Source organism: Diabrotica undecimpunctata, chromosome 1 (assembly GCF_040954645.1).
Source record: "Diabrotica undecimpunctata isolate CICGRU chromosome 1, icDiaUnde3, whole genome shotgun sequence".
Taxonomy (NCBI): Eukaryota; Metazoa; Arthropoda; class Insecta; order Coleoptera; family Chrysomelidae; genus Diabrotica; species Diabrotica undecimpunctata.
The window spans coordinates 114418571-114445608 of NC_092803.1; the positions used below are offsets into that span (position 1 = coordinate 114418571).

Genomic DNA, 27038 nt, shown 5'->3' on the forward strand with positions numbered 1-27038 from the left:
ACAATTGTAACTCCGTGGGATTGGCAGCAACTTATCCGTCACTGTTCCTCAAAATTTAAAGTAATAAACTTAGAATTGGCCGACTTTAAATCTTTTGATCCAATGTATACCGTTGCAAGGGGCTCTTTAAATGCTGCACCTTTCGTTGCTCGAAAAATTAATCGTAATAAACAGCCGTTCCTATTATCTAAAGTAGTTCACTTGCAGTATAGAAAAGACCAGTTAGGAATACTGTACTACATAACATCATTTCAAGCAACAAATTTCGAGGAAGTAGATTTGAGAAGAAACACAAGAACCGAACTTTCCTTACCGATGGATCTGGACCAAATAAATTAAAGGCTAATGCCTATTTCAACAGCAAAATATAATGACCTCATGGATTTATTGCCTTTTGCACAATCGGAGTTTCACGAATACTATCGAAGCTTGCCACATGCTCTAAATCAGAACGATTATCCAGAAGGAGATGCTGATCAATAAAATTTATTTAAACTAATACGTACTTTAAAATTTTTAGTTCATGTTTATTTTACTTTTTGTTTTAACTTTGTTTAATCTTAATAAATTGAAATTATTATATCTATATTCGTTTTACTTATTGTCAATAAGGACAGGTGACTTATTATAAAAATGTTTTCGGGAAAAAAAAATACAACTTAAAAGCATACTGTCCTAAGTCCATTTTTTTTGTAAAATTAGAATATTGCAAAAATTTGAAATTGATGGATTATAATACTCTACCTGTACTATTAATTGCTTAGAAAAAACTGGTTATTCATTATTTATTTATATCTGTAATAATTCCAAATATTCACCGAAAACCGTTAATTCGTTCTCCTGTAAAATCGATAAATTGGACTTGGGACAGTTTGCTTCCGATATAGAGAAATATAGTTGATAAAAAGGTGAGGTATAGTTTTGAAAGTTCCGTCGACAAACCAGTGTTGTGACCTTGCCAGAAGAAGCAGATTTTTTTATGTTAAAAAAATTAAAAACCGATCATCGTGGAAGCCTGAATCAAATAGTAAAATTGTTCTTCATTTTGTATTAATTTATACTCTTCTGGAAAAACAATGTCTCTTCTATGAAGAGGTAAAGCTGGAGCGGTTTGCTGATTACTTCGTACACGCCTTATTGTTCTTTTAATTCTGCTCACTTTTGGAAGCGCCGTAGCTGTAGCTTGACTAAGTCGAACATATGCACTAAATATTATATGATGTGGCCCATCTTGGGTTTGTATAGCGTTTACACGTATTCCATTGAAACATTATATTTTTTCCACTTGCCTTGCATCCGCTAGATGGTTGTGTGTCCCACTTCTTTTTACTACTGTATTTTCTAAGGTTATAACACGAGCTTTACACTTGTATGTCTTATGATAATCACACTTCCAATAAATGTCTTGCCTTTCGTTATCTTTTTGGTAAAGATAATCGTCGATCAATAATTTACTCTTTTCACTAAGTACACACTCCAAAACCATTTTGCGTCGTGACCCTGGCTCAAAGTTTTGACAATAACGCAATAGAAAACTTTCGTTCAATTATTTATATGAAATTTAGTTGTTTTGGTTAGTGTTAAGACTAATGGCACAGATTGTAATCTCTGTTAATGGAGTGCACTTATTAATTTATTAAGTTAAGAGTGGGATTTCCCAACTTCAGATAATTAGATAAAACAGAATTTATTTTAAGATAATATTATCAAAAAGAACAAGAAACAAATATTAGAACGTTTAGAAAGCTCGTTAGTAGTTTAATCACTTTGTTAAAGAAAACAATAAAATGCAATTAGCAAAGGATTATTGCCCTCAATTCTTGCGGGGAATAGCACATTATTTATCGTATTAGTATATAGGAAATACATATAAAGATCAAATATATATTATAATAATAAATTAACTAACGAGATAGAACACAATCTAAGCAGTAATAACTATTTAAATAGCACGTAAGTTACCGTATTAGTATATAGGAAATACATGTAAAGCGATAACTATTTACATATATTTTTCGGGCAATTGTTTTTCTGTCAATTGTCTATTCTGACAATTGTCTATTCGTGTTTCGGGGAATTGTACACTCGGGGAATTGTCCATTCGGGGAATTGCTTTCGGGGATTTGTCTTTCGAGAAACTGTTTTCGGGCAATTTTAGAGCGTTTGTGAATAGCTGCTCCGAAGATTCCTTTTAGGATTAAATACGTATAAGCTGATACACAAACGCAGTATACGTGAAATCAAATCTTAACTGTCTTTCTTTTTATTTCGATATACTCTTAATGAGTACTAGAAACCAATTCCCTAAGAATTTTTGCTTAGTTGAGGAGATATGTTGTGGAATGCAATTTTAGATTCCCCATGTCTCTAATTACATCTTTATCAACGTCTGTTTTGCCTTGCAATTCTTAGAAGGCACAGATTAAAGCAGAAATCTGAATTCGGTTTCGACAATTAGAAACCTTCGGATTTTGTTTCGTGATTTATCATCAGATGTCGTTATTGCGTCCATATCGAAGCCATTTTAGTGTTATTTCAACTACGACAGGAAAAATTGTTTTCACGTTCAGAGCGTTTGTGAATAACCGCTTCGAAGATTCCTTTTAGGATGAAATACGTATAAGTGGACACACAAACGCACTATACGTGAAATAAAATCTTAACTGTCTTTCTTTTCATAGTAAACATACTATATATAAAGTAAACAACCTTGGAGACTGTTTATAAAATTCCAAGTGCTGATCATTGAAGGCTTCTCTGAGGGAAACTACAAGATGTTGCTTTTTCTTCGTCGGACCAAGAGTTGGCTTGTGCATTTACCAGAAACTGCTTTAAATAAGACTACCGACGTTGTATCGAAAGTTACTGATATAATTATAGTAGGGAATTCATAAAGTGAAGTATATTTACCTGGGTCCTCGTTTTGCAATATAATTTCTCAATTCTCGGATATCAATGAGCAATTACGAAGTGATATCTTGTGTCTTTGTGCGCAAATGCGTTGTGTACGCATTCATAGCATTTTCTCTCTATTCGCATCTGTATAGTGATCGAGTCCATAATACTTTGCATCTTTATGCACAGCAGTGCAATGTTCCTATTATTATTATCTTGCATCTCTATGCGTAGTTCAGCATATACATCACTTCAGAGTTCGAAACACCTTATGAACATTTTTTTGCCTTTAATTTTAATTTTATTTAATTTTATTCTGGGTTTATTCGAGTTTCATGGAATTTGGATCATTAGAGTCTGTAGCCCGGATAGCATGGAAGTCGTTCAAGAAGAACTTGTTGTCTCATCACTGGATTCCATAAATATTCCTGGCCCCAGGTTCTTGGAACTTTGCAGTACGTGATATATTATTTGCTTTAATTGTCCATTAAATGAAAATAAATAAACTTACTTTTGCGTTTAAAAACGAAAATATGCCTTATGTGGGGTTAACGCAGGCGCAAAAGGGAAACATTATTGGTCTCGTGGAATAAGGAATGTATCAGAGGGACATAGCGGCAGTGGTAGGCGCAACACAGAGCGTTGTGCCAAAAACTTATGCAAGGTATCAGGAATTAGTAACGCTTAGGCATATACTTAGACAAAGTGGCCAAAAGGTAACAATGGCTCGCCGTGATCGTTTCAATCGGCCAATTAATTAGAAAAGATCCAACAATTTCTCACCCACAGCTCCAAAGGCAACTTTTGGAAACTACAGATGTAAGTGTTTCAATTAAAATGATAAGAAAAAGACTTCATACCCAAGGACTATACAGCAGTAGACAGTTACGGGTTACCGGGTTATCAAGATAGCTCAATATTGATCGCTTAAAATGGTGTCTTTAACACCAAAATTGGAACATCAGAAATTGGCAAAATGTAATATTTTCAGTCGAAACAAGGATTTGTAAAAAATCAGATGATCGACGAATTCGTGTACTTAGTGAGCGAAGAAGACAAGCACAAATGGAAATTACCAGATCTGTTCACATATATAAAGGATAAAGTATCATGTTCTGAGGAGGCATTATGATCAGTGTTTATTGTTGTAGTGGACTGTATTCATTGAAATTAATTAATAGTCTAAAATACTGCATTTATTTATGAATTTGCACAAAAATATGAAAACAATAACAAATAGTTCTATGCTTCTCAACGGCTGGTGATGGAATGTCATTCTGTCATCTGTCGTCTGTACCGACTAGCTGGCTGGCTGCAGTGGCGGACCGTTCAAATACAAAATGGGTTGTCGTCGACATACTCCCGGCCTTGAAAGATCCTGAATCTTTCAATTTAATGGAAGGAGAGGACATATTTTGGAGAATGACCTCGTGATGATACCTTCTTGAGTCTTTATTTTTGCAACTCTAGCGGTATTCTGCGATCCGTCATGTATGTGAGTTATTCTGCCTAGTTTCCACTTTGCTGGTGGCAGACAGTCATCTTTGATAAGGACTAAAGTGCCTTCTACTAATTCTCCCTTGGATATTTGCCACTTAGAACGTCTCTGTAGCTCGACGACGTATTCGGAAGACCATCTCTTCCAGAAACTTTGGAAAATTTGTTGGATGCGTTGAAATCTATTGAGTCGTTGTGGAATCTCTTGGAGTAGATCTGGTTCTGGAGCTAGCGTTGGCATTCTACCGATGAGGAAATGAGCGGGACAGAGTGGTGTTAAATCATTAGGATCAGGACTAATAGGACACAAAGGTCTGGAGTTGAGTACTGCTTCTATTTGTGATAGTATTGTTGCAAACTCCTCAAATGTAAGATTTGTATTTTTAAGTGAACGTTTTAAGTGAAATTTACAAGATTTTACTCCGGATTCCCAGAGTCCCCCGAAATGTGGAGAATATGGCGGAATTAAATGCCATTCAATACCCTCATGTGTACATGAATCTTGTATGTGTGCATTGTTAATTTTTAAAAATCTTTTAAGTTCAGACATGGCACCTACGAAGTTTCTACCATTATCTGAGTACAATTTGGCTGGCTTTCCTCTACGAGCGATAAAGCGGCGCAAGGCAAGCATGAATGTTTGAGTGCTCAAATCGGTTACGAGCTCAAGATGAATCGCCTTTGTAGCAAAACATATGAATAATGAAATATAGCATTTATTTAATTTGGCACCTCTGCCCTTATTTTTATACAAAAACGGACCGGCGTAGTCAATACCAGTGATGGCAAAGGGAAATGTGTATAGTAATCGGTCACGTGGTAAATCACCCATGATTGGTTGTATAGGTTTAGGATTAAATCGTAAACAAGTAGTACATTGTTTAACAGTCAACCTAGATAGGTTTCTGCCTGATATAGGCCAATATGTCTCCCGAATAGTAGATAGAAGCAGCTGAGGGCCTGCATGATATAGACGCAGGTGTTCATGACGGAAAAATAATATCGTGAAATGATGTTTTGAATCCAAGACAATGGGATGTTTTTTGTCATATAGAAAATCCGAGTTAGCCAAGCGACCACCAACACGTATTAAACCATCCTGGTCAATAAATGGGTTTAAAGAGAAGAGCTTGCTGTTGGAACTAACGCCTTTTTGTTTTGACAGCTGATCATACTCTTCGCGAAAAGAGTGTAGTTGTATGATCTTCAATAAATAACGACGAGCGTCATTAATATTGGTTAATGTTAGAGAGCCACACTCTCTAAGAATTTTGGGTGTTAATAAATTATTTTTAAATCTAAGGATGTATGCAAATGCGCGCAGTAAACGCGAATATTGTGAAAAGGCCTTGAATGGAAACCATTGTTCTTGCTGAGAATAGGAAACAAAATTGAGAATAGTTTGAGATTTTATTTCGGGTAGAATGTCTACCTTTGGATTTAAAAGGGGCCAAAATTCTTCCCTTAAAGACAACCATGACGGACCGTCCCACCATAGTGAAGAATTTAGTATTTGAGAAGGAGATAATCCCCTTGATAGATGGTCTGCAGGATTATCTTGTGTGGGTACATACTTCCATGTATAGGACTTTGTTAAGACCTGAATTTCGGAGACTCTGTTAGCTACGAAGGTTTGAAGATTGTTAGGAGAAGTATTGATCCAAGCAAGGGTTATTGTGGAATCTGACCATAAATAACATTTATTGAGGTCTATATTAATGGATTCAATTACCTTAGTTAAAAGACGTGAAAGTAATACAGCTGCGCAAAGCTCTAGGCGTGGAATGCTTAGAGTTTTGATAGGGGCAACCTTTGATTTAGCACATAGAATTTTAACCGAGATATTTCCCTTGTCATCAGTACTTCTTAAATAGATACAAGCACCGTAGGCTTGTTGTGATGATGCGTCAAACACGACACGAAGTTTTGTTGTAAGACTGTCCTCCTTTAGGACACCATGATGTGGCATGTAGTAGTCGACAGTAGAGTTTTCAGAGATATCTGCTAACGACATGTGGTTTAGCTCCTGATATTCGCGCATGAATTGTATATATTGTTCGCGAAGAGGATTGTTTTGTGCTAATCTTTTTTCTAGATGATGAAATCTTCTTTCAGCTTGTATCCTTGAATCACCCAACACATGCGGATATTGTTTTAATGGCATCATAACTATGAATCTACCATTTGGATCACGTGTAGTAGTTTTTTGAAAATTGTCCTCGCACAATTGCTCTTCTTCAGATAGATGAGGAATATTTGGCAATTCCTCTACTTCCCAAAATTGCTGAAGAAGTTTAGTTAGTTCCAGATTTGTGCTAAGATTGCAAGATATTGTATTGTGGGGAACCGATCCCAGCGGGCCAGAAATTATCCACCCAAATATTGTTTCTGTTAAAATAGGACCTTGATCTAAAGATATGCGACCTTTACAAATCAAATGCCAAAAAATATCTGCGCCGATAAGAATGTCAATAGATCCAGCATTGCCAAAATTAGGATCTGCTAACCGAATTGTATTAGGAATGTTTATAGCGCTTACATCAATGTTTGTATGAGGAAGAATATTTGTTATTTTTGGCAATACAAAACAGTTGATTATTTTTACAAATTTATTATTAGATGTGCAAATCTCTAACTGACATTGACCTGTAATAGTTGATAGTTTGTTGCCTATGCCCAAAAGATTTAAGCTGACATCTTGTGGTTTGATTCCTAGTTTGTTACACATGTTTGTTGTGATAAATGAAGATTGAGACCCGCAATCCAATAGTGCACGAGCCCTTTGCATTTTACCATTCATATCTTTAACACTTAAGATTGCTGTTGAGAGAAAAACATAGCCTGTATCAGAACAAGAAAGCATGCTGTTACCACAAAATGTATTGTTACTTGTTACTGGATTTATTGGCTCACTTGTACTTTGTGATGGATTTGTATTAATACTGCTATTGGATATATTCGAATTTCTATTGAACGTGCCCGAATTATTTTGGCTTATAATGATGCTCCTATCATTTGTATTATTGTGTAAAAGTGAGTTGTGACGTGCTTTGCACTTGCGACATTGCCCGAGTTTGCACTGTTTATTGGAGTGACCCGATCGCAAGCAGTTTGTACACAATGATTTTGATCTAATAAAATTCCACCTTTCGTTTATTGGATAATTTAAAAATGTTTCGCAAGTGTAAATGCTATGGTCGCCTTGACAAGAGACGCATGTATAGTTTGTTTTTGTTGCTAAGAATCCCCTAGTCGTCCTGTTCTCCTTACTTTTATTTTTTGTTTCAATGTTCATTTCAATTGCCTCTAGAAAATCTGCTCTTGATTTTAAAAATCCTTTTAGATCGGATAAAGTTGGTAGTTCCGTTTGAGTAGCAATATGCTTTTCCCATTCCCTAATAGTAGTTTCGTCTAGTTTTGATGTTATAATGAATATAAGTAAGGCATCCCATTGTTCACACGGCTGATTTAATTGTTGAAGTGACTTTAAATGTTTTGAAAAATCATCTACTAATTTACGAAATTTTACAAAAGATTCTTTGTGAATAGATTCCAATGAAAATAAAGCTTTAATATGATTGTGTATTAAGAGTTTTGTATTATTGTATCGATCACATACAGAGTCCCATGCCAAATTGTACCCGTTTGCGGAAAATTCGATAGGTTTTATGACTGCGGCGGCATTTCCTTGTAATGATGCCCGAAGATAATGATACTTCTGAATATTTGTAATACTATCATTTGTATGAATGAGTGACTCAAAAGTGTCTCGAAATTCTAGCCAAAATTCGTATGTGCCGTCGAACTTTGGAATTTGTATTGTTGGCAGTTTTACACCTTGTAAACGATAAGCCCCGTCAGAAATAGAAGTGTTATTGTTTGTATGCTCGCTTGTCACCGACTTTTTATCATCAATATCTGAAATGAATTTATTTAACAATGCTTTGGCATTAGCCGATAGTGAATAAAAATTGTTTTCAAGTTCTTCCCTTATCACAAAGTGTGGTTCGGGATCGTCTGCCAATTCTTCTATTTCTGATTGGATAATTTTAATTTCTAAAAATGTATTTTCTAGTTTATTTATTCTGTCGCTTAGTTCGATTTTTTCAACATCATGTAATTCTAATTTGCATTTAATAGACTCTAGAAATTTGGAGAAAATTGTAAATGAAAATTTATGACCAGCTCGTTTTCTAATTAATCTTTTTAAGTGTTCGTCCGACATTGTTTATTAATCAAATAGATTCGAATTGAATTTAAATAGATATATAGATTGTAAATAGTTTTATGCAACTTACACAAACAAAAACAGTATAAATAGGTATAGGAATCAGATGGGAACTCACCGGTATTTTTGGCTGTATATTGTTCGGCAATCCCACGTGTTCTTTCACTTGACCGTTAACTGTGAATCACTTTTAGCACTGATTTTATCACAAATATCGGGTCGAATGGACCAATGTTTATTGTTGTAGTGGACTGTATTCATTGAAATTAATTAATAGTCTAAAATACTGCATTTATTTATGAATTTGCACAAAAATATGAAAACAATAACAAATAGTTCTATGCTTCTCAACGGCTGGTGATGGAATGTCATTCTGTCATCTGTCGTCTGTACCGACTAGCTGGCTGGCTGCAGTGGCGGACCGTTCAAATACAAAATGGGTTGTCGTCGACAATCAGTAAAAAAACTTTTCATCCAACCAACTTTGACAGCTCCTAGGTATTTTGACCCGAATGCAAATGGCAAGACAAGCTTTTGTGAAATTCAGACCGCTCCTATGTAATTAAAACCTAAATTTCGAAATACGCTACAGAATGGTCAAGTTCTACATATGGTCCATCTTGCTTTATGGCATGGAAACGTGGACTTTGAAAAAAACATCTATCAACAAACTTGAAGCATTTGAAATGTGGTCATTGAGAAGAATAATGCGCATACCTTGGGTGGATAGAGTTCGAAACGATGACGTCCTTAAGAGAGCCAGCGTGAAAAGAGAACTCTTTGAATTAATTAAAAAACGCAAGTTTGGTTACCTTGGGCATATATTGAGAGGAGCAAAATATGAAATACCACAGATAATCCTACAAGGGAAGATCGAAGGTAGGAGAGGAGCCGGCCGCAAACAATTATCCTGGTTAAGGAATATTAAAGAATGGACAGGAATACACAATACAGGCGAGCTGTGTCACGCCGCCAAGAACGGAATTCTAGTAATAAGATAGTCGCCTACACACTTTGGTGTATGGCATGTTAAGAAGAAGAAGAAGGTATTTTGATTTGGTTCTAGAAACTGTAATTATTCTCTGGAGAGGTGTAATGGGAGAAAATTAATTTTCATGCATGATATCAGCAGAGTTATTATAGCCTTTCTTAAAGCAGAACATATCACTGCACTGGAGTGACCTGCTTGCTCACCTGACCTTAATTCTATAGAGCAATTGTGGAATATGCTTAAAAGAAGAATTAAAGCTCACCGGAAAAATACACCAAACACTGCTCAGCTAGTAAAAGCTGCTCTTGAAGAATGGAACAACCTGCCACAACAGAATATTGACAATTTGTTTAGGAGCATGTCCACGCAAATTGAAGCTTACATACATTGGGTTAGGGATGGCTACACTGACTACTAAAAAAACACATAATAAATAAAAACACAAAAAAAATAAACACAAAATAAATAAATACAATTTAAACATTAGTCGCTTAACATTGAAAATTTTTATATTATTAACCTTAAACAAGTGGTTTTCGTTTATTATTTAAAGAGTTTATCGTCTTCTTTAATTTTTATGTATTGATGATTTAATTACTTTAAAATAAATATTCTTTGATTTTGTATGTTGGTTTTTCTAAATTCGCTTAAAATAGTAAGAAATACCTACCAGGTGACTCCATATAACTTTGGTTGTGTATAATAATATGTACAGTACATATTTTCTTTAATCCAAATGCAGGTTTATTATAGAAAAATAACTGAACTAGCTTAAATATTTTTAATATGTTTTATTAACCCTGGAAGCTCACACTTGGATGTGAGATACCCATCCAGACACTTAACTGAATGTAGCATGCGCAACCACATTTCAATGCTAATGCCGCTTCATGAAAATTCAGTCTGTAGTCTGCCAAGGACGGATGTGTAGTAAAATATCTTTGGTAACGATTCCGAATCTGAGGAAGATTATGTCGAAGAACAAAACTCCAATACCGATACTGATGAAAGTGAACAAAGTGATAGTCAAATAGATCATGAACTAGTTAGAAATGTTGCAAGGTTACTTGGATCCAGACAATGACCACTAAGAATTTTTTTAACATGCTTGATGCAAGTGGCGTAAATATAGAAGATTATTTCTGAAATCTTTTGTAATGGCTTTAATTGAACCACTAATGCGAAAGAGACTCTAAATACCTTCTTTACAGAAATCAGTCAGCAAACAATGCGTGGCATTCTTCAAGTTTAAGACCTTCTAACACAACATCCCACGTTTAGTAAAGCAAACTAGGTGTTTGCTTTTTTTGCAAAAGAAAAGATAGAAAGACGAAACATGCATGCTAGGATTGCCATAAAGCATACTGCGTGGAGCTTAGAGCTAAACTATATTGTGAATGTAGTCACCAAAATGAGTGAAATTGAAATACCTGGCTAAGAATGAATATGAGTTCTGTAATCAAAAGTTGTTAGCTTTTAGTTAGAACGACCATTTTGTTGTTAAATTAAGATAAAATATTTTGAGTTATGTTTCCGGCTTTTTAGAAAATGTTTGTTAATTATTTTTAAATATTTTTAATATTAAGCGAGAGAAAATAAAATAATTGATTTAATTATTCTTATGTATTCAATAGTGATTAGACAATCTTTGGAAATCATAAAATATTTATTTTTTTTTATTACTTCAAAAAAAATCATTGGGTATCTGATACCCATATGTGCGGTATATGTTAAAAAAAATCGGTGTGATCTTCCAGTGTTAAGTATATAAATAAAAGTTCTGAGTTCGAATTCGGTCTGGTATGAGAATTTATATATAAAAATAATGCTATTGATCGGTTTGGTACTCGATTGAGGTTTACGATTTTTCAGACGTAATAAGCTACTGTTTGTGATAACAATAATGCCGACCTTACATACAAGGCACCCACACGACACATTATACAAGATAAACCTATAATATCTTTAGTAGTCGATGCGGTTAATTGAGATAAAAAACATAATTACTATATTTTTTAAATAATGTAAAGCGTATTAAAATTATAGTGTGTATATTAAAATATTTAAATAAATAAACTCTTATTATTTTTTAGAAAAAAACAAAATTGGTGAGCCTTTTCCGAACAATCTTAACCTAAACAATGGACAAGCACCAAACACCAATGGCGCAGGAAATAATATCGGATCTGGTAACCCAAATACTCAAAATCCAAATGGACAGGTACAACCTTTTAATCCCTATATAAATGGATGGAATTATCCCAACAATGGTTTTAATCCCAATACTGGATATCCGAATTATCAGTTTAATCCTGCTGGACAATATCCTTATCCAGGTCCATATAATCCAAATCCAAATCAATTTTATCCTAATGGTCAACCTATATGGGGCAGTAATGGTAATTTTCCTAATCAAGGTGGATACTTAGGTACTAATACTTGGAGTAATAATCAGGGTACTAAACCAGGTACATTTCCTAATACAAACCAACCCAATACTGGACAGAATTCGAATTGGCCTTATAATCCTAATCAATATCCAGGACAAACAAACAATGGACAGTACCCGAATGTAAATGGGGTACCTAATTGGACGCCAAATCAAAATACAAACCAAAATCCAGGACAAAATCAAGGCCAATTTCCTAACCCCTGGGGATTAAATCCAAATCCAAACCAAGATCAAAACGGTCAAAATCCCAATCAAGGTACTAATATAAATTTAAATACAAACCACGGATCGGGTCCAACTAATCAGTTGCCTAATAATAATCCAAAGCAAGGGTCTGTACAATATCCTAATCAAAATGGGCAACCGATCTGGGGTAACCAAAATCCAAATCAGGGAACTGCACAAAATGGTCAATCTCCAAACATAAATAACCAACCGGCATGGGGAAATGTCTCTCCAAATGAAAATAACCCAAAGAATACAGGTATTGTTTTTCCAGGACCTGATAGTCAAGGTCCAGGAGGTAGAACTATTTTAAATGGCAAAAATGGTACATACATAGCCCCAACTTTGCTTTCCACCACTTCTACAACTACTGTTAGTTCTAGCACCACTATTACTACACCAATGCCAAGAGTTACATCATCTAGTGAAAAAATTAAGCCCGAGATAACTCAAAATGGTCAAGATATTTTAATAACTATTGCTTCAACCACTAGTACTACAAGTAAACCAAACTGCCGTCATCTCAGTCATTCTGCCAAACGTAAAAAAAATAACGACGATTACGAGGATGATGATTCTAAGGAGAAAGAAAACGGTTTACCAATTTGTGACGGTACGTATTCTGTGTAACTTTTTAATACCTATACTACAATAATAAAAATGTAATTAAAAAGAAAAGACAGTTAAGATTTAATTTCACATATAGTGTGTCTGTGTATCTGCTTATACGTATTTTACCCTAAAAGGGATCTTCGGAGCGGATATTCACAAACGCTCTGAACGTGAAAATAATCTTTCCTGTCATGTTAGAAGCAACTATAAAATGGCTTCAATCTGGACGCAATAGCAACATCTGATGAATAAATCCGTAAACTAATTTTCGGAACCAATTCAGATTTTTGCTTTAATCTGTGCCTTCTAAGAATTGCAAGGCAAAACAAACGTTGATAAAGACGTGATTAGATACATGGGGAATCTAAAATTATATTCCACAACATATTTCCTCAACAAAGCAAAATAGCCGCTCCGAAGATCCCTTTCAGGGTGAAATACGTATAAGCGGATACACAGACGCACTATACGTGAACTCAAATCTTAACTGTATTTTTTTTTATTTAGATTTACCCTTTATGAATAAGAGAAACCAATTCGCTATGGATTTTTGCTTAGTTGAGGAGATATGTTGTGGAATGCAATTTTAGATTCCCCATGTCTCTAATAACATCTTTATCAACGTCTGTTTTGCCTTGCAATTCTTAGAAGCCACAGATTATAGCAGAAATCGAAATAGTTTACGGATTAAAAATGTAATTATTCATTATTTATTTAAAGTGCACAACAGGCCACAAGTAGCCTCAGGGCAAAAAGTTACGTTTAAAATGCTTTGTTATTTTTCACTAAAGTTCTTGACGATATTTCATGATTTTTTATGCTTAACTTTATCAGTTTAAATCAATTTTTTCCTCTGACTCTTAATTCTGATATTCAAAAAAGGAGATAAAAAACAGCCAGAAAACTACAGAGGTATAAACTTGTTAAATACTATGCTAAAAGTTACAACTAAAATTTTACAAGTGCTAATAAATCAGAGGATAAGTTTAGCAGATGAACAACAGGGTTTTCGTAGTGAAAGATCGTGTACAGATGCAATATTCGTTATAAAATACTTTACTGAGAAATCACTAGAGTATAATAGACCAGCATTTCTGTGTCTGATTGACCCAAAGAAAGCATTTGACAGAGTAAGACCAAAGATGTAATCCATCTTCCGTATAATAGAGAAGTTCCCCTAAATATTATAAAAACTATCGATAACATCTACCAAAACAACAAAATGGAAGTCAGAAGAGATGGACAACTTACAGCACCTATAGAAATAGGCAGAGGAATAAGACAAGGAGATTCATTGCATGTTCTTTAATTTGATCATGGATGAAATCATCAAAACTGTTAACAAAGGAAAAGGATACAAAATGGGAAAAAAAGAAATCAAAATACTCTGTTACGCAGACGACGCTATATTGATAGCCCAAGATGAAGATAGTTTGCAAAGACTTTTCCACAGATTTAACATAAGAGCAAAAGAATTTAATACGACAATCTCATCTCAGAAAACTAAAACAATAGTAGTCAGTAAAGAACCAACCAGATGTAAAATAGAAATTGATTGCATCAGTATTGAACAAGTAATGGAAATAAAATACCTAGGAAAGACACTGTCTACTTATGGAAACCTGGACAAAGAAGTGAGAGATCGAGTATAAAAAGCAAATAGACTGACAGGATGCCTTAATAACACTATATGGTCAAACAGATACATTGACACTGAGATGAAGTAAAGAATTTATAAGGTCAGTGTAAGACCAATGAGACATACGCCTCAGAAACAAGACCTGACACAGCCACAATGCAAAGGCTACTGGAAACGGCAGAGATGAGAGTACTGAGAAGAATTACAGGAAATACGCGGAGAGATCAAAAGAGAAGTGAAGACATTAGAAGAAAATGTAACGTACAATGTATAAATGAATGGACACGAAATAGAAAAAAAGAATGGAATAACCACATAAGCCGAATGGAAGAGACCCGAGGAGAAGTATCGGACGACCGCGCAAAAGATGGAGTGACAACCTTCCATAGAGGTATTAATCCGCCAACGAACAAGCAGAATTGCTTATAAAGAGGAAGAAGAAGTTATTCTTAACCTTTTCGATCCATCTTTTGCTCGTTTCTCTCTTCCACCCTTTCTTATTCTTTATCTTTCTTATAAATGCTCCTCAGTTTTCTGCGTTCAAATGATTCTAGCAACCCCTCCTCAACTCTATTGAGGATCCACGCCTAGTATATATATATATATATATATATATATATATATATATATATATACATATATATATAATATATATATATATATATATCTATATATATATAATATATTATGATATATATATATATATATATATATATATATATATATATATATATATATATATATATATATATATATATATATATATATATATATATATATATATATATATATATATATATATATATATATATATATATATAGTTGGTCTTATTACTGTTCGGTATATTTTCAAGTTTTGTTTTCTGGATAAAAACAAGACCTTAATAGACTTCTCAGCTCCCTTCTAGAATGACTTACAAATAAGTAAACTTATAGCATTCCCACATTTATATACTTTATCATCCTTTGTTTGTATCTTCAAATTTTTCACCCCTTCATCTTGACTTCTTCCAATAATCATGTATTTCGACCTTTCAATATTAATTTCCAGTTCATATTTTGTTGCCGTCTTTTCAATTTTTTTTTAATATTCTCATTAATTACATTTTGTCTTAACCCGAAGCATTAAATCATCTTCAGTGGTTGACTATAACCACTACGATTAATCAATATTTGTTGAAGCAAGTTATAAGTTGATGCTAAACAAATAGTAGACTGCGATTTATGATTTTATTTTATTTTAGCAACTGTGGATGATTTTATAAACGATTTTATTACACACACACACACACACACATATATATATATATATATATATATATATATATATATATATATATATATATATATATATATATATATATATATATATATATATATATATATATATTAAGACCGACTATTAAGAAATACTTTTAGCAAGAAGTCGTAAAATAGAACCATAAATAAGACATTTGTGAAGAAATGTTTGTTTTTTTAATGATAAAAGAAGTTCTGACCTGGTTTTATTGGTGCTTCATATATTAAGTAAATAGTATGTAATGTTGGACCACCACACTAGCCCAACTAGGGTTTAAGATTGAAATTGTGCCCAATATGGTACTTTTTCATGTTATTGCAAACTTTAACGTACTTAAAAATGTGATACGTCGTGGTTTCGACCAACATAATGACAGTCAGAAAATGTACTCTCTCGATTAAAATATGAATGCTTTTAAATACGCGGCATCCAAGGCTGCTTATAATAAATAATGTTATTTACAATAACAAGCCTTGCTTATTTGTTTATTAGATTTATAAAAATATCTTAAGATATGTTTCGCTTACCTTTCAAATAATTCTTGAAATATCTGTAACAGGGTCTGATTTATGATGTATTAAAGTTTTTATTTTTAAAGGCACAGAAATTTCTCCCCAGTAATTGGAATATTGGAATACTTTGCACCATACACAAAAAGGAGATATCTTTGAATGCTCTAACCACAGAGGAATTACGCTTCTAAATGCAGCGTAAAGAAATTTTATACAATACTATGCCACTATATGATACCATACGCAGAACGAATAGTAGGAAAATACCAGGCTGGTTTCAAAGGTGGTAAATCGGCAATCCATCAGATTGCAACCCTGAGACAAATTAAAAAAAACACTGGAATATGGTATAGATTCTCATCACATATTTATAGACTGCAAAGCAGTCTACAACTTTGTGAATAGAAGAAAAGTTTTCAAAGCAATAAAAGAGCTAAGAGTACCAAATTAGTTGGTAAATTTAACAAAACTAACCTTTGAAAAAGTTGAATGTAGAGTACGAATCCAGGGTGAATTGTTTGAACCTTTAAAACAAAATCAGGCTGCGCTAGGGAGACCCTCTTCTCTATATAATTTTTATTCTGGCTCTAGAAAAAGTAACACGTATGCCAAAAATCACAACCACCGGCTCAATATATCACGAATCAGTGCAAATTCTTCCCTACGCTGATTGATGATATCAATATTGTTGGGAGAACGGAAAACGCTGCACGAGAGGCGTATAGAGCACTAAAAGAATCGACTACAAAACTGGGTTTAATTAACACCAACCAAAGGAAGTACATAAAAATAAGCACGTAACCACAAATCCTACGACTACTCAGAAAACGTTTCATTACTGAAAAGATAGACAGAATAAACAAATTTTAATATTGATGCTAGGAACTAGATATCGTAAAATATATTAAGATGGTACATTTGAGGTGGATAGGGCATGTAATGCGGGTGTAACAAAATGACCCAGCTAGAAAAATAAAATGCTCTTTGATAGACTCATGGGATAGAGAAGAATAGGAAAACCTGGAACAAGATTTCTTGATAATATCAATGAAAAAATGAATATATGGGAATACGTGCTTAACGGAGAAAGGCGATGGATAAGGACGACTGGAGAGAAATTCTTGTGAAGGCTAGGATGCACGCAAGATTAAAGCCACAACGATAAAGTTTTTAAAGAAATCGAAGAAATTGAACAAGTCAGGTAATTTAAATACTTAAGCTGTCTGCTAAACAATTGTTTAGACCGTGAGATTGAAATAAAGAGCAGAGTAAAACAAGCCAGTTGGATCTATCGCAAGTTGGATTTCAACCTAAGATACAATATGCTAATCTGTTACGTTTGACCTGTTCTCTTGTACCGAATGGAATCATGGACGTTAAAGGCCAGATCCATTAACAAACTCAAAATTTTTGAAATATGGTGCCTGCGCCGAATGCTTAGAATATCATGGAAGGACAGAGTTAGGAATGAGGAGGTATTAAGAAGAGGGAGCTTCCAGGAAAGGGAACTTTTTGGTTATGTGAAAAGTAAAAATACTGCATATTTAGGGCTCACATTACAAGGATAACGATACACTTTTCAGCAACTGGCATTAGAAGGAAATATATAGAGGGTAAGAGAAGTCATAACTGCATAATATTCGCCAATGGACAGCAATCTACAGTTAGGAAATGCTTCGCAATGCTGCTAAAAATAGAATGATTTAATCTTGCCTATCCAACATCTCACCTGACAATATAACGTACGGTAGATGCTTATGTATAAATCTAAGGCCCCTTAAGAAAAAGAAGAAAGCTTTTATAAGACATTTAACGAAACTTAAATTATTTATGAGAATAAAATATGTTGCTGGAAGTCGAAAGGTTTTCGAAAAGAGCACTAGATAGTAAAATGCAGGGCGCAAGACCAAAAGGAAGGCCACGAAAAAGGTGGGAGGATGAAGAAGAAGCGGACGAGCAAAATTTGCTAGACGTGAGAACCCGGAGAAGGTCGGTGTGGTACCGGCAAGTTTCGAGGCATAGTTTGGAAGAGACCAAGGACGATTTCGGCTGTAGTGCCATTGGAGAGAGAAAATATGTTACAAAGACGTAACATCATTAACAAAAGCTAGGCAAACTGTTTTTCTATTCGTCTGTCAGTAGTCCCACTTTCATAATTCTAGTAAACAAATCTGCCAATCAACTTGTTCTGGTCTCTCCTTAGCTATCTACACTTCTCCAGGGATATTATCTGGACCAACTGCTTTATCTTTTCTAATCTTTTGAAGTGATTTTTGACCTTTAATATTTTGGTGACAACTGCTGTTACTGTTTCCGTTTGTTCAAGTCGTTTTCTGTAAAATTCTTGTTGATATATTAGATATCGATGACTTACATGTAAACCCTGGTATGCCTGATTAACTATATTTTTCAGAGGCCGAGAAAATCGTATTTAATTTCAAAAAAGTTGTTTTTTTAGACACTTTAATAGCATATCTAATAATACAAAAAGAACAAAAAAGTTCTCTCGTAGTTATTGTTACTATAAGACAATTACATATACACGTTTTAACACTTAAGCATAAGAGACATACAAGTGTTAATTAAAAGCAGTATTAGTAAAGTAATTCTTCTGTAAACTGTACTGATTTATTAAATAAAATACTTACATATATTTAAATTAAGAATATTTCCACAAAAAAAAAACTGAAATTTTTACACATAGGGATAAAATTACAACATGAAATAAAAAAAATCAGTAGAAACCCTCAATTTAGAAGAGTGATATCATAGTTTAAACGCCGAATATCCTCAAATTTAAATGTACACAGCGGCCCTCGAAAACTGCCTGTTTTCTCGATTGCAATTTGCGTTTCCTCATAAGAAATTACAGAATATATAAAGTGGTATATTTATTTGTGCTTCTCTATAGTAGACTTGACCAGAAGTTGTCGTACAGTGTAGCCAATTCTTGTTTACAAGTAGTAATTATGGTCATGCAAAACCTGTATTCTTCCACGCAGCCATTATTACCGTCATAAAAATACAAAAAAACCTGATTTTTTCAATAGTAAAAATTAAGCACAAAATTGTAATGAAATAAATTTTATTTATATGTTCCGTTTCGTTACATATTTAAATTTATAAAATAAAAATCGATATTTTAAAACAATATTTTTCAATCGTTTGGCAACTTTGGAATTAGAGGCGGAACTCCGTTTCAATTCAGATCCACACAAAGCCGTAAAACTAGTTTTTGTCGAGCGAGTGCCCATCAACAATAGTTCATTTACATTGGCGTTTCTAAGGGTAGGGTATTTTATGCGATAAGTTTGTGTTATTGATAATACGAGTGTTATAGTTTGTCGTTTTATAGTAAATTTTTAGTTATATTTTGTGATTATTTGGTTTGAGTTTTATTGGAGTTGGACGAAAAACCGAGTTGTTCCAAGAGAAGACTGCAAAATTCTGATGTTGATTCCAAAAATGAAATACCGCAAAAGAGACGGAAAATGTTAACGTCCAAAGAGAAGGTAATAATACGAAACCTTTATGAAGGTATTGTCGGCAGAAAAATGAAATTAAATGTTAGCCAAGCGGTTGACATTTGTAGCAGTTTAACAAAAGTATCCGTTAGCTGTATTTATCGTGTACTTAAAAATACATCGGAAAATAAAAAGCAAGAAAAAGGTAAAACTAGAGGTAGGAAAAGCATTGTTTTGGATGACGAGGCAAGGAATATTATACGTCGAAAAATTCATTCATTTTATTTTCGGAGTGAAATTCCAACACTGAAAAATATTTCTCAAGAGCTCGAAAACGATGACTCCTTACCCAAGATATCTCGTAGAGTCTTAACCATGACCATGCGTGAACTGAACTTTCGATATGTAAAACTCAACAGAAAAAGTATGCTATTAGAAAAAAATAAAATGATTGTGCGGAGAAGAAAATATTTAGAAGAAATACGCAAAATTCGCAGCACTGGACGCAAAATATGTTATTTTTATAAAACCTGGATTAACCAAGGTTGGAAAAGGTCATACAGTTGGAAAAGTTTGGCAAGATTTAAATGTCAAAAGTAAACGCGAAGCATTTATAGAAGGCTGATATACAGGATTAAAAGCTCCATCAGGAAAGGGACGGCGTTTAATCGTCACCCATATAGGAAGTGATACAGGGTTTCTTGATGATGGTTTTCTTCAATTTGAGTCGAAAAAACAGGTGATTATTAAAGAAATTGAAAGGGAGGATTCAAGAATGGCTTACAGAAAAGGGAATTGCATACGAAGAATCAATGCTCAAAATTTAGCTACTTGACATTGCACGGTTAAGGAAAATTGAATATCTTAAATATGCTGTAGATGAAACTGCAAAGGATTATGGTGTCAAAGTTCTGCGTCTACCACCTTATCATTGCGAACTTAATCCCATTGAACTTATCTGGGAGCAAGTGAAAGGAGAAGTAGCACGCAATAACAAAACGTTCAAATTAAACGAAATTAAGAAACTTTTGATTCAAGCAATCCTCCATGTAACTCCAGAGAAATGGGCTAAATGTATAGGCCACATAATTAAAGAAGAACATCGTATGTGGGAACTTGACACTCATATCAAAGTTTTACTAGAGCCAATTATAATTACACCAGGTGGTGAAGATAATGACAGCGATAGCAGCACTGCATCTTCAGGTTTAGACAGCGAATAATATTTTCTAATAGTTTAAATAGGAACATCATCATAAAAAAAACCAAAAACAAAAAAAAACGAGAAGAACATAGTAAGTGTGTATAGTGTTTGTGTTTAAATACATCAAACATTATTTTTATTTTGTTTTTATAGAATTTTATTTTGTTTTATAGGATTTTATTTTGTTTTGTTTTATACTGTTTAAGTGTTTTGTTCATTTTATTTAATAAGACAATATAGCTCTTGGCGAACACCCATTTAAAAAAAGTATCGCGCCACAAGACATACCTATGGGGTGGTGTGGAAACTGTCTTAAAATTTGTTTTAAAAAAGTTTCATTGTGTAACTCTTTAAGGACGGGTCACGTCAAAAGACGTTTTAGCGTAACTTCCGCGACAGCCGGTTGGTATCAGTAAACTTTCTGCAAAATTACTTCTTTTTTATAGCTTTTTGTTTGTGGCATTCTGTATTTTTAGGGGAATGTAGGGAATGAGCCACAAAATATTTATTCATATGTTTATTTATTGACGTTTCGATCTCTATATCCAGAGACCGTTTTCAATTATACAAATGATAGTACTATTTATTTTCTATGGCTTTTCGCTTGTCGTTCTGTATTTTTAGAAATAATGTTGGGAATAAGCCACAATATATTTATTCAAATGTTTAATTTACGGACGTTTCGATCTCTATAAAGAGACCGTTTTCAAACATACAAATGACAGATATATTTATTTTTCTATAGCTGCTTGTTTGTGGCATTCTGTATTTTTAGGGAGAAGGTTGAACATAAGCCACAATATATCTATTTACATGTTTAATACATTGACGTTTCGATCTCTATTCCGTTTTTAAAGATAGAAAAAAAAAAGAAAATAAACAATATAAGATTATAAAAATATATAATAATAAACAAATAAAATAAATATAACTATCATTTATATCTTTGAAAGCGGTCTTTGGATATAGAGATCGAAACGTCAGTAAAAACTTGTAAATAAATATATTGTGGCATATTTCGAACATTAATATTTGAAAAATAAAATATAATTAACGTTAAAATAAAAGTAAGTGTACGTCACTGGATTTCCAAACAGCTTTCCGCATTTCTGGGCCTTTAAACGATGACTCACTCTCTCAAATAGTGAAATTATACCATAGATTTAAAGTTCATGAAAAATCAGTATTTTAAAGAATCATAAAATCCATGGAAGTCTTTAGGAATTAGACTCTTTAAGTCTTGCAATTGCTGGTAATTATGGGGTTTAATTTTTTGTGGGCATTGGTACTGCTGTTTTTTTTTTTCTTCAAATGTATCAGTTTCTCGCACACTTTTTTTTAACAGAACCCAGTTTTTATCAAAGCCTAATTTATAGAAGACTTCTTTCTCGGCACTGTGCTGACAGATCTGTAACAGAGGATTCTCCTGCTTTCATACCTGGTCTAATTGAGGTATATAAGACGAACAGAGAAATTAAAAAAAAAGAATAGTCGAGGTGAACTACTTCGTAAGGTTTTGGGTTCCTTCTGGCGCTTTTCATTAATTTTATGTAATTAAATGGAACATAAATTTCTCGATTTGAGCATGTAGGTATGAAGTCACACTCCATTTGTGTATGTTCCAAATATTTTTGTACAATAGTTATATCTTTCTTTGTATGCAGGAGTAAATACTGTTTGTCAAATTTGAATTGCGGTTTTGGTAGCAATAACTGTCACTCCAAATTATTACTGTTTTATTAGATAGCGGTTTCAGATGATTTTTGACGTGGTGAGTGATTATAGAAGCAAACTCACTGAATGTGACCTCGTTCTCCCTCATGCCAAACATAGCACACTCCATCTTTTGACTTGTTATACACTTTAATGTCACTGTAAGTTAATATGGTACGGCTATGTACAGAGAATGCCAGATGACAGGATTCCGAAACAGATTTTGACGTGGACACCACAAGGAAGAAGAAAAAGAGGAAGGCCGAGAAGAAGCTGGAGAGAGGGAATTGAAAAAGAACTAGAGGAAAGAGAAATCCCTCCAGGCCTATGGTTAAATAGAGAAGAATGGTGGTTAGTAGTCGGAAGGCGTCGGAGAACGCTGTGAACCGATAGTAGTATACACTGTATAGCTGTATACAACTAGCTTTGATTTAAAATATAAAGCAGAAGCTTTGAAGGATGGTGCTAACAAAATAGCTTGCTCGTCTACTGTAAGTACATGATCTCTACACTGGCTGTCATTAGTTTTTTCATTTCTTGCCAGTTTCTTTTTTAATCAGTGATTTTTGTATGTTTTCAAGGACAAATTGCCTAGTTATAACTCGTGTATAAATTACACTGGTCTTTCCTAGTAATGTAGATTGACAAATTTCGAGCTTCAAATTCTTCGTCAAATCTTTTAATGCTAACAAAGTCTTTCTCCAGTTCTTTGTATTTTTCCTTGTATAGTTCATAAACTTGCATCTTGGTTTGAAAAACTGTTTTTAGATAATGCTTCAAGGTATCCCTTCTACAGTAGTGGCTTTCTACTTTTGGCAATGTTTCAAAGAACTCTTTTAGGACCAGAACTTTAGGCTTATTCTTTTGCGCTTTTCTTCATTTTGTCTGTATTTTAGAATTGTCAACTTCATCCGTAATATTCACATAAATGTTGGCTTAAGAGGCCGTCCAGGCCCCTTAAGCCAACTTAAAATTACCCAATCAGTAATATAGTAAGTATTTAAAAAAAAAGTCTTGCAAACTCGCAGTCGTTGACCGTTGCATTTTAAATGGTAAAATAGAGTCAAATTTCGTCTAGAAACATCATTCTTTTAGCTTTTTAAATTTTTTGTACAAGCAAAGTCCACCAAGTTGTTAATATGTATTTGTCTTTCTTGTCAATCCATATTTTTCCAAAAATTATTAAACAGTTCTAGTCTCACATTTTTTTGCAGGTTTCGTATTATCATATTTCCATTTACCTTCTACATTTTTTTATGCCAACGTATTCTTCGCCTTTTTTCTTTTTTCTTTATTTATCGATCTATTCCATTTAGAAATATTCGGTTTTCTACTCCATTTACCACAAACAGATTTGATTTCTTTGTCTATATTATCATCTAAAATATCTTGCAGAGTTTCTCCCTGCTTAACACTGTTCTTAGAAATACTTTGGTTAAGATCAAATAAGTTCTCAATGCTTTTGCTTTGATAGTCTTGCAAATCTTTGAACTGTTCTTCACTAACCTTTTTGATGAATTTTCGAACAGCAGTTGTGTCCGAGGATAAGTCTTCCGAATTCTCATCGGAAACGTTTACCGAAGTTTCATCGGACAATGCTTCTGGTATGGCATTTTACCTACCAATACCGGACCATCACGAGGAACTGAAATTGATTTCTTCAGGGTCGTATGGGATACCGCTTCCGATACAATATTTTTACCCAAAAATACGGGCCATCACTAGGAACTAAAATTGATTCCTCTGGGGTCTCATCGGCTACGGCTTACAGTGTAACATTTTTAACTATCAATAGGGGACTTTTACAAAAAACTATAATCGATTGTACCTGCTTAGTTGGAACAGCAAAATACTCCTGCTCCTAGAATGCTGTTACAGTATCATCTGCAGCTTTGAGTAAAACATCATCATCCACCTGTGAAAAATGTATTTCTAAATCAGAGTTTAAATAGTATTTTAAAATAAATATTATACCATTAACAATTTATTGCTGCATGATAACTACGTATTATATGCTTATAAAATCAGGCATTTACGAGACTATAGATTATTATCCGTTCTAAATATGAACTTAATGTTTACTAAAAAACCAGTATAAAATTATTAAAACAGATTAGTTACTATACAATTAAAAAGCGAAGTTAAAATCTTGCCTCTTTAAAGGCAAATATCTTTTCAATAGTCATTATTACATTGTAAAAGACAGATTCTACTTACCGCAGGATTATTTTGCTTTTTTATTCTTAAAGTCGTCTTGCTTTATTTGCAAAAACTGTAGTAAGAACACTACACAAAATCAGAGTAAAACATAACCTAACATAACCATAAGCATAATTCAACAAGACTTGCAACGTCTTATAACCTCTTTTAAACACACTAGACTCAATTGGGCCTAAATAGCGATGATGTTGATAAATACTTACAAGGCTTTGTATATTATATTTACATAGGTAGATTCTATTTCAGCATAAAAGAAAAAATGTGTAAAGATAAGACTTACAAGGATTTACAAGTAAGTCATCGAATATTGAATGTCATGATTGTAATTATTATCACAATTAGTTGATGGTTCTTAATAATTTTATTTTGGTTTCTTTTAGAATCCACTGATAGGCCTGAAACAACGGTGACCGTTAAAGATGGAAAGAGTCTTTTTAATGTCAAGTCTAACTGTCCAGAAGGATTTGTAGCTGGCGCAGATAAAATATGCAGAGAGCAATATTAGGTTATAAGTGTGTATTTGTGATATTTTTTGATGAAAACTTTCAATATAATTAATTATATTTAATTCGTATTTTTTTTTTCTAAAATGCTTTACATTGGAAAGTTGTAAATTATTTTCTATAATTATGTTCTCCAGTTCATAGCAAAATAATACCATTGCTTTATCGTTGGAGCTTTTTTTGTCTTAAATGGTAAACTCACTAATCCCTTGACGTTTTTAAACCGATGTAATCGACCACTTGATGCATAGAAAATTTCTTTCTAGTGTTTTTCGTGAAAAATCTCGGCATGTTTTGCTAAGATTTACCCAGAGATTAATATGCTCTCCGATCTTTTTTGCAGAAACCACTTGGAAATTGGTTAATCCAGTTGTTGAAAAGGCGATTCGTTCAATGATTTCCTTACAGATATGTTTAAAAAAAATACAGTTTCAAAAAGTTACAAATCCGTATGAAGTTGTCTGTTTCCCATCTGACGCGTCCCTAGATGGTGGATAGGGGAACGCCCTAACCAGTCCTAGGACCGGTGGGTAGGTGGGAAATAAAAATACCAACCGCGAACACAAACAGACTAAGGTATGGCAACCCTAACTCTAGAGGCTGACAACCTCTTCCTGTAAAAAAACATATGTTACGGAACCTCAGGAATTATTAGCTGGGCGAAACTCACGACAACGACTCTGCAAACGAAAAATAGAATTAAGATTAGGAACATGGAATACTCGAATCTTGTACCGAACTGGAGCACTCACATCTTTATTAGACATAGTGAACAAGTACAAAGTAGATGTTTTAGCACTGCAGGAAATGCGGTGGACGGGAACTGACACTTTGACAAGAGAACCCATTCCATATATTATAGCTGAAATGAAAGCTAACATATGGATGGAGTGGAATTTATTGTAAACTAAAGAACAAAAGGCCTTATTATTTACTTTAAAGCCTACAGTCAAAAAATGGGGTATTTTCGCTTAAAAGGGAAATTATTTAATTACAGTTTGATCATTGCATATGCCTCAACTTATGACAAATCAGGGGTAATAAAAGAACAGTTCTTAGATCTGGAGCAAACCTGCAGAAGATATTTCAGAAATGACATTAAGATTGTATTAGGTGACATAAATACAAAAATAGGACGAAAGCGAGTTTTCATGCCCACGATAGGAAAGCATAGCCTACACAATATCAGTACCGATAGTAGATTAATAAACTTAGCAGCAGCATTAAATATGACAATCGCTTACACGTATTTTGGATACAAAAACATACACAAGGTAACCTGGACCTCTCCTAATGGAAGTACGAGTCAGATTGATCACACCTTAATAGATTCAAAGCATGGAACAGACGTAATAAACTGTAGAAGTTCTAGAGGCTCAAACATAAATTCAGATAATTGCCTAGTGATCTCAACATTGAGGGCTAGAATTTAAAACAAGAGTAAAGAAAAAAAAAATAAATAAAAAAAATTGAATGTGCAAAAGTTGAGAGATGCGACAATTACAGAACGGTACTCGGAAAAAAACATCAGCAACAGGCTACAGAATTAAGATGCAAATGAAGAAGGCCAGAAAGATATAAAC

General features: G+C 33.6%; 1 protein-coding gene across 4 annotated transcripts in view; it reads left to right on the forward strand.

Annotated features, from left to right (window-relative positions):
* Positions 1 to 27038, forward strand: part of LOC140452801 (uncharacterized) — a 49048-nt gene that overhangs the window by 19861 nt on the left and 2149 nt on the right. For 3 of the 4 annotated variants that reach the window (XM_072547139.1, XM_072547130.1, XM_072547134.1), the window contains 2 exons: positions 11705 to 12901; positions 25333 to 25520. In XM_072547139.1, coding sequence (XP_072403240.1) covers positions 11705 to 12901; positions 25333 to 25457 — 1322 coding nt within the window. In that variant the 3' untranslated portion in view covers positions 25458 to 25520. Of the gene's footprint in view, positions 1 to 11704; positions 12902 to 25332; positions 25521 to 27038 lie in introns of those variants that run through there. The other variant, XM_072547132.1, reaches the window with a different exon arrangement.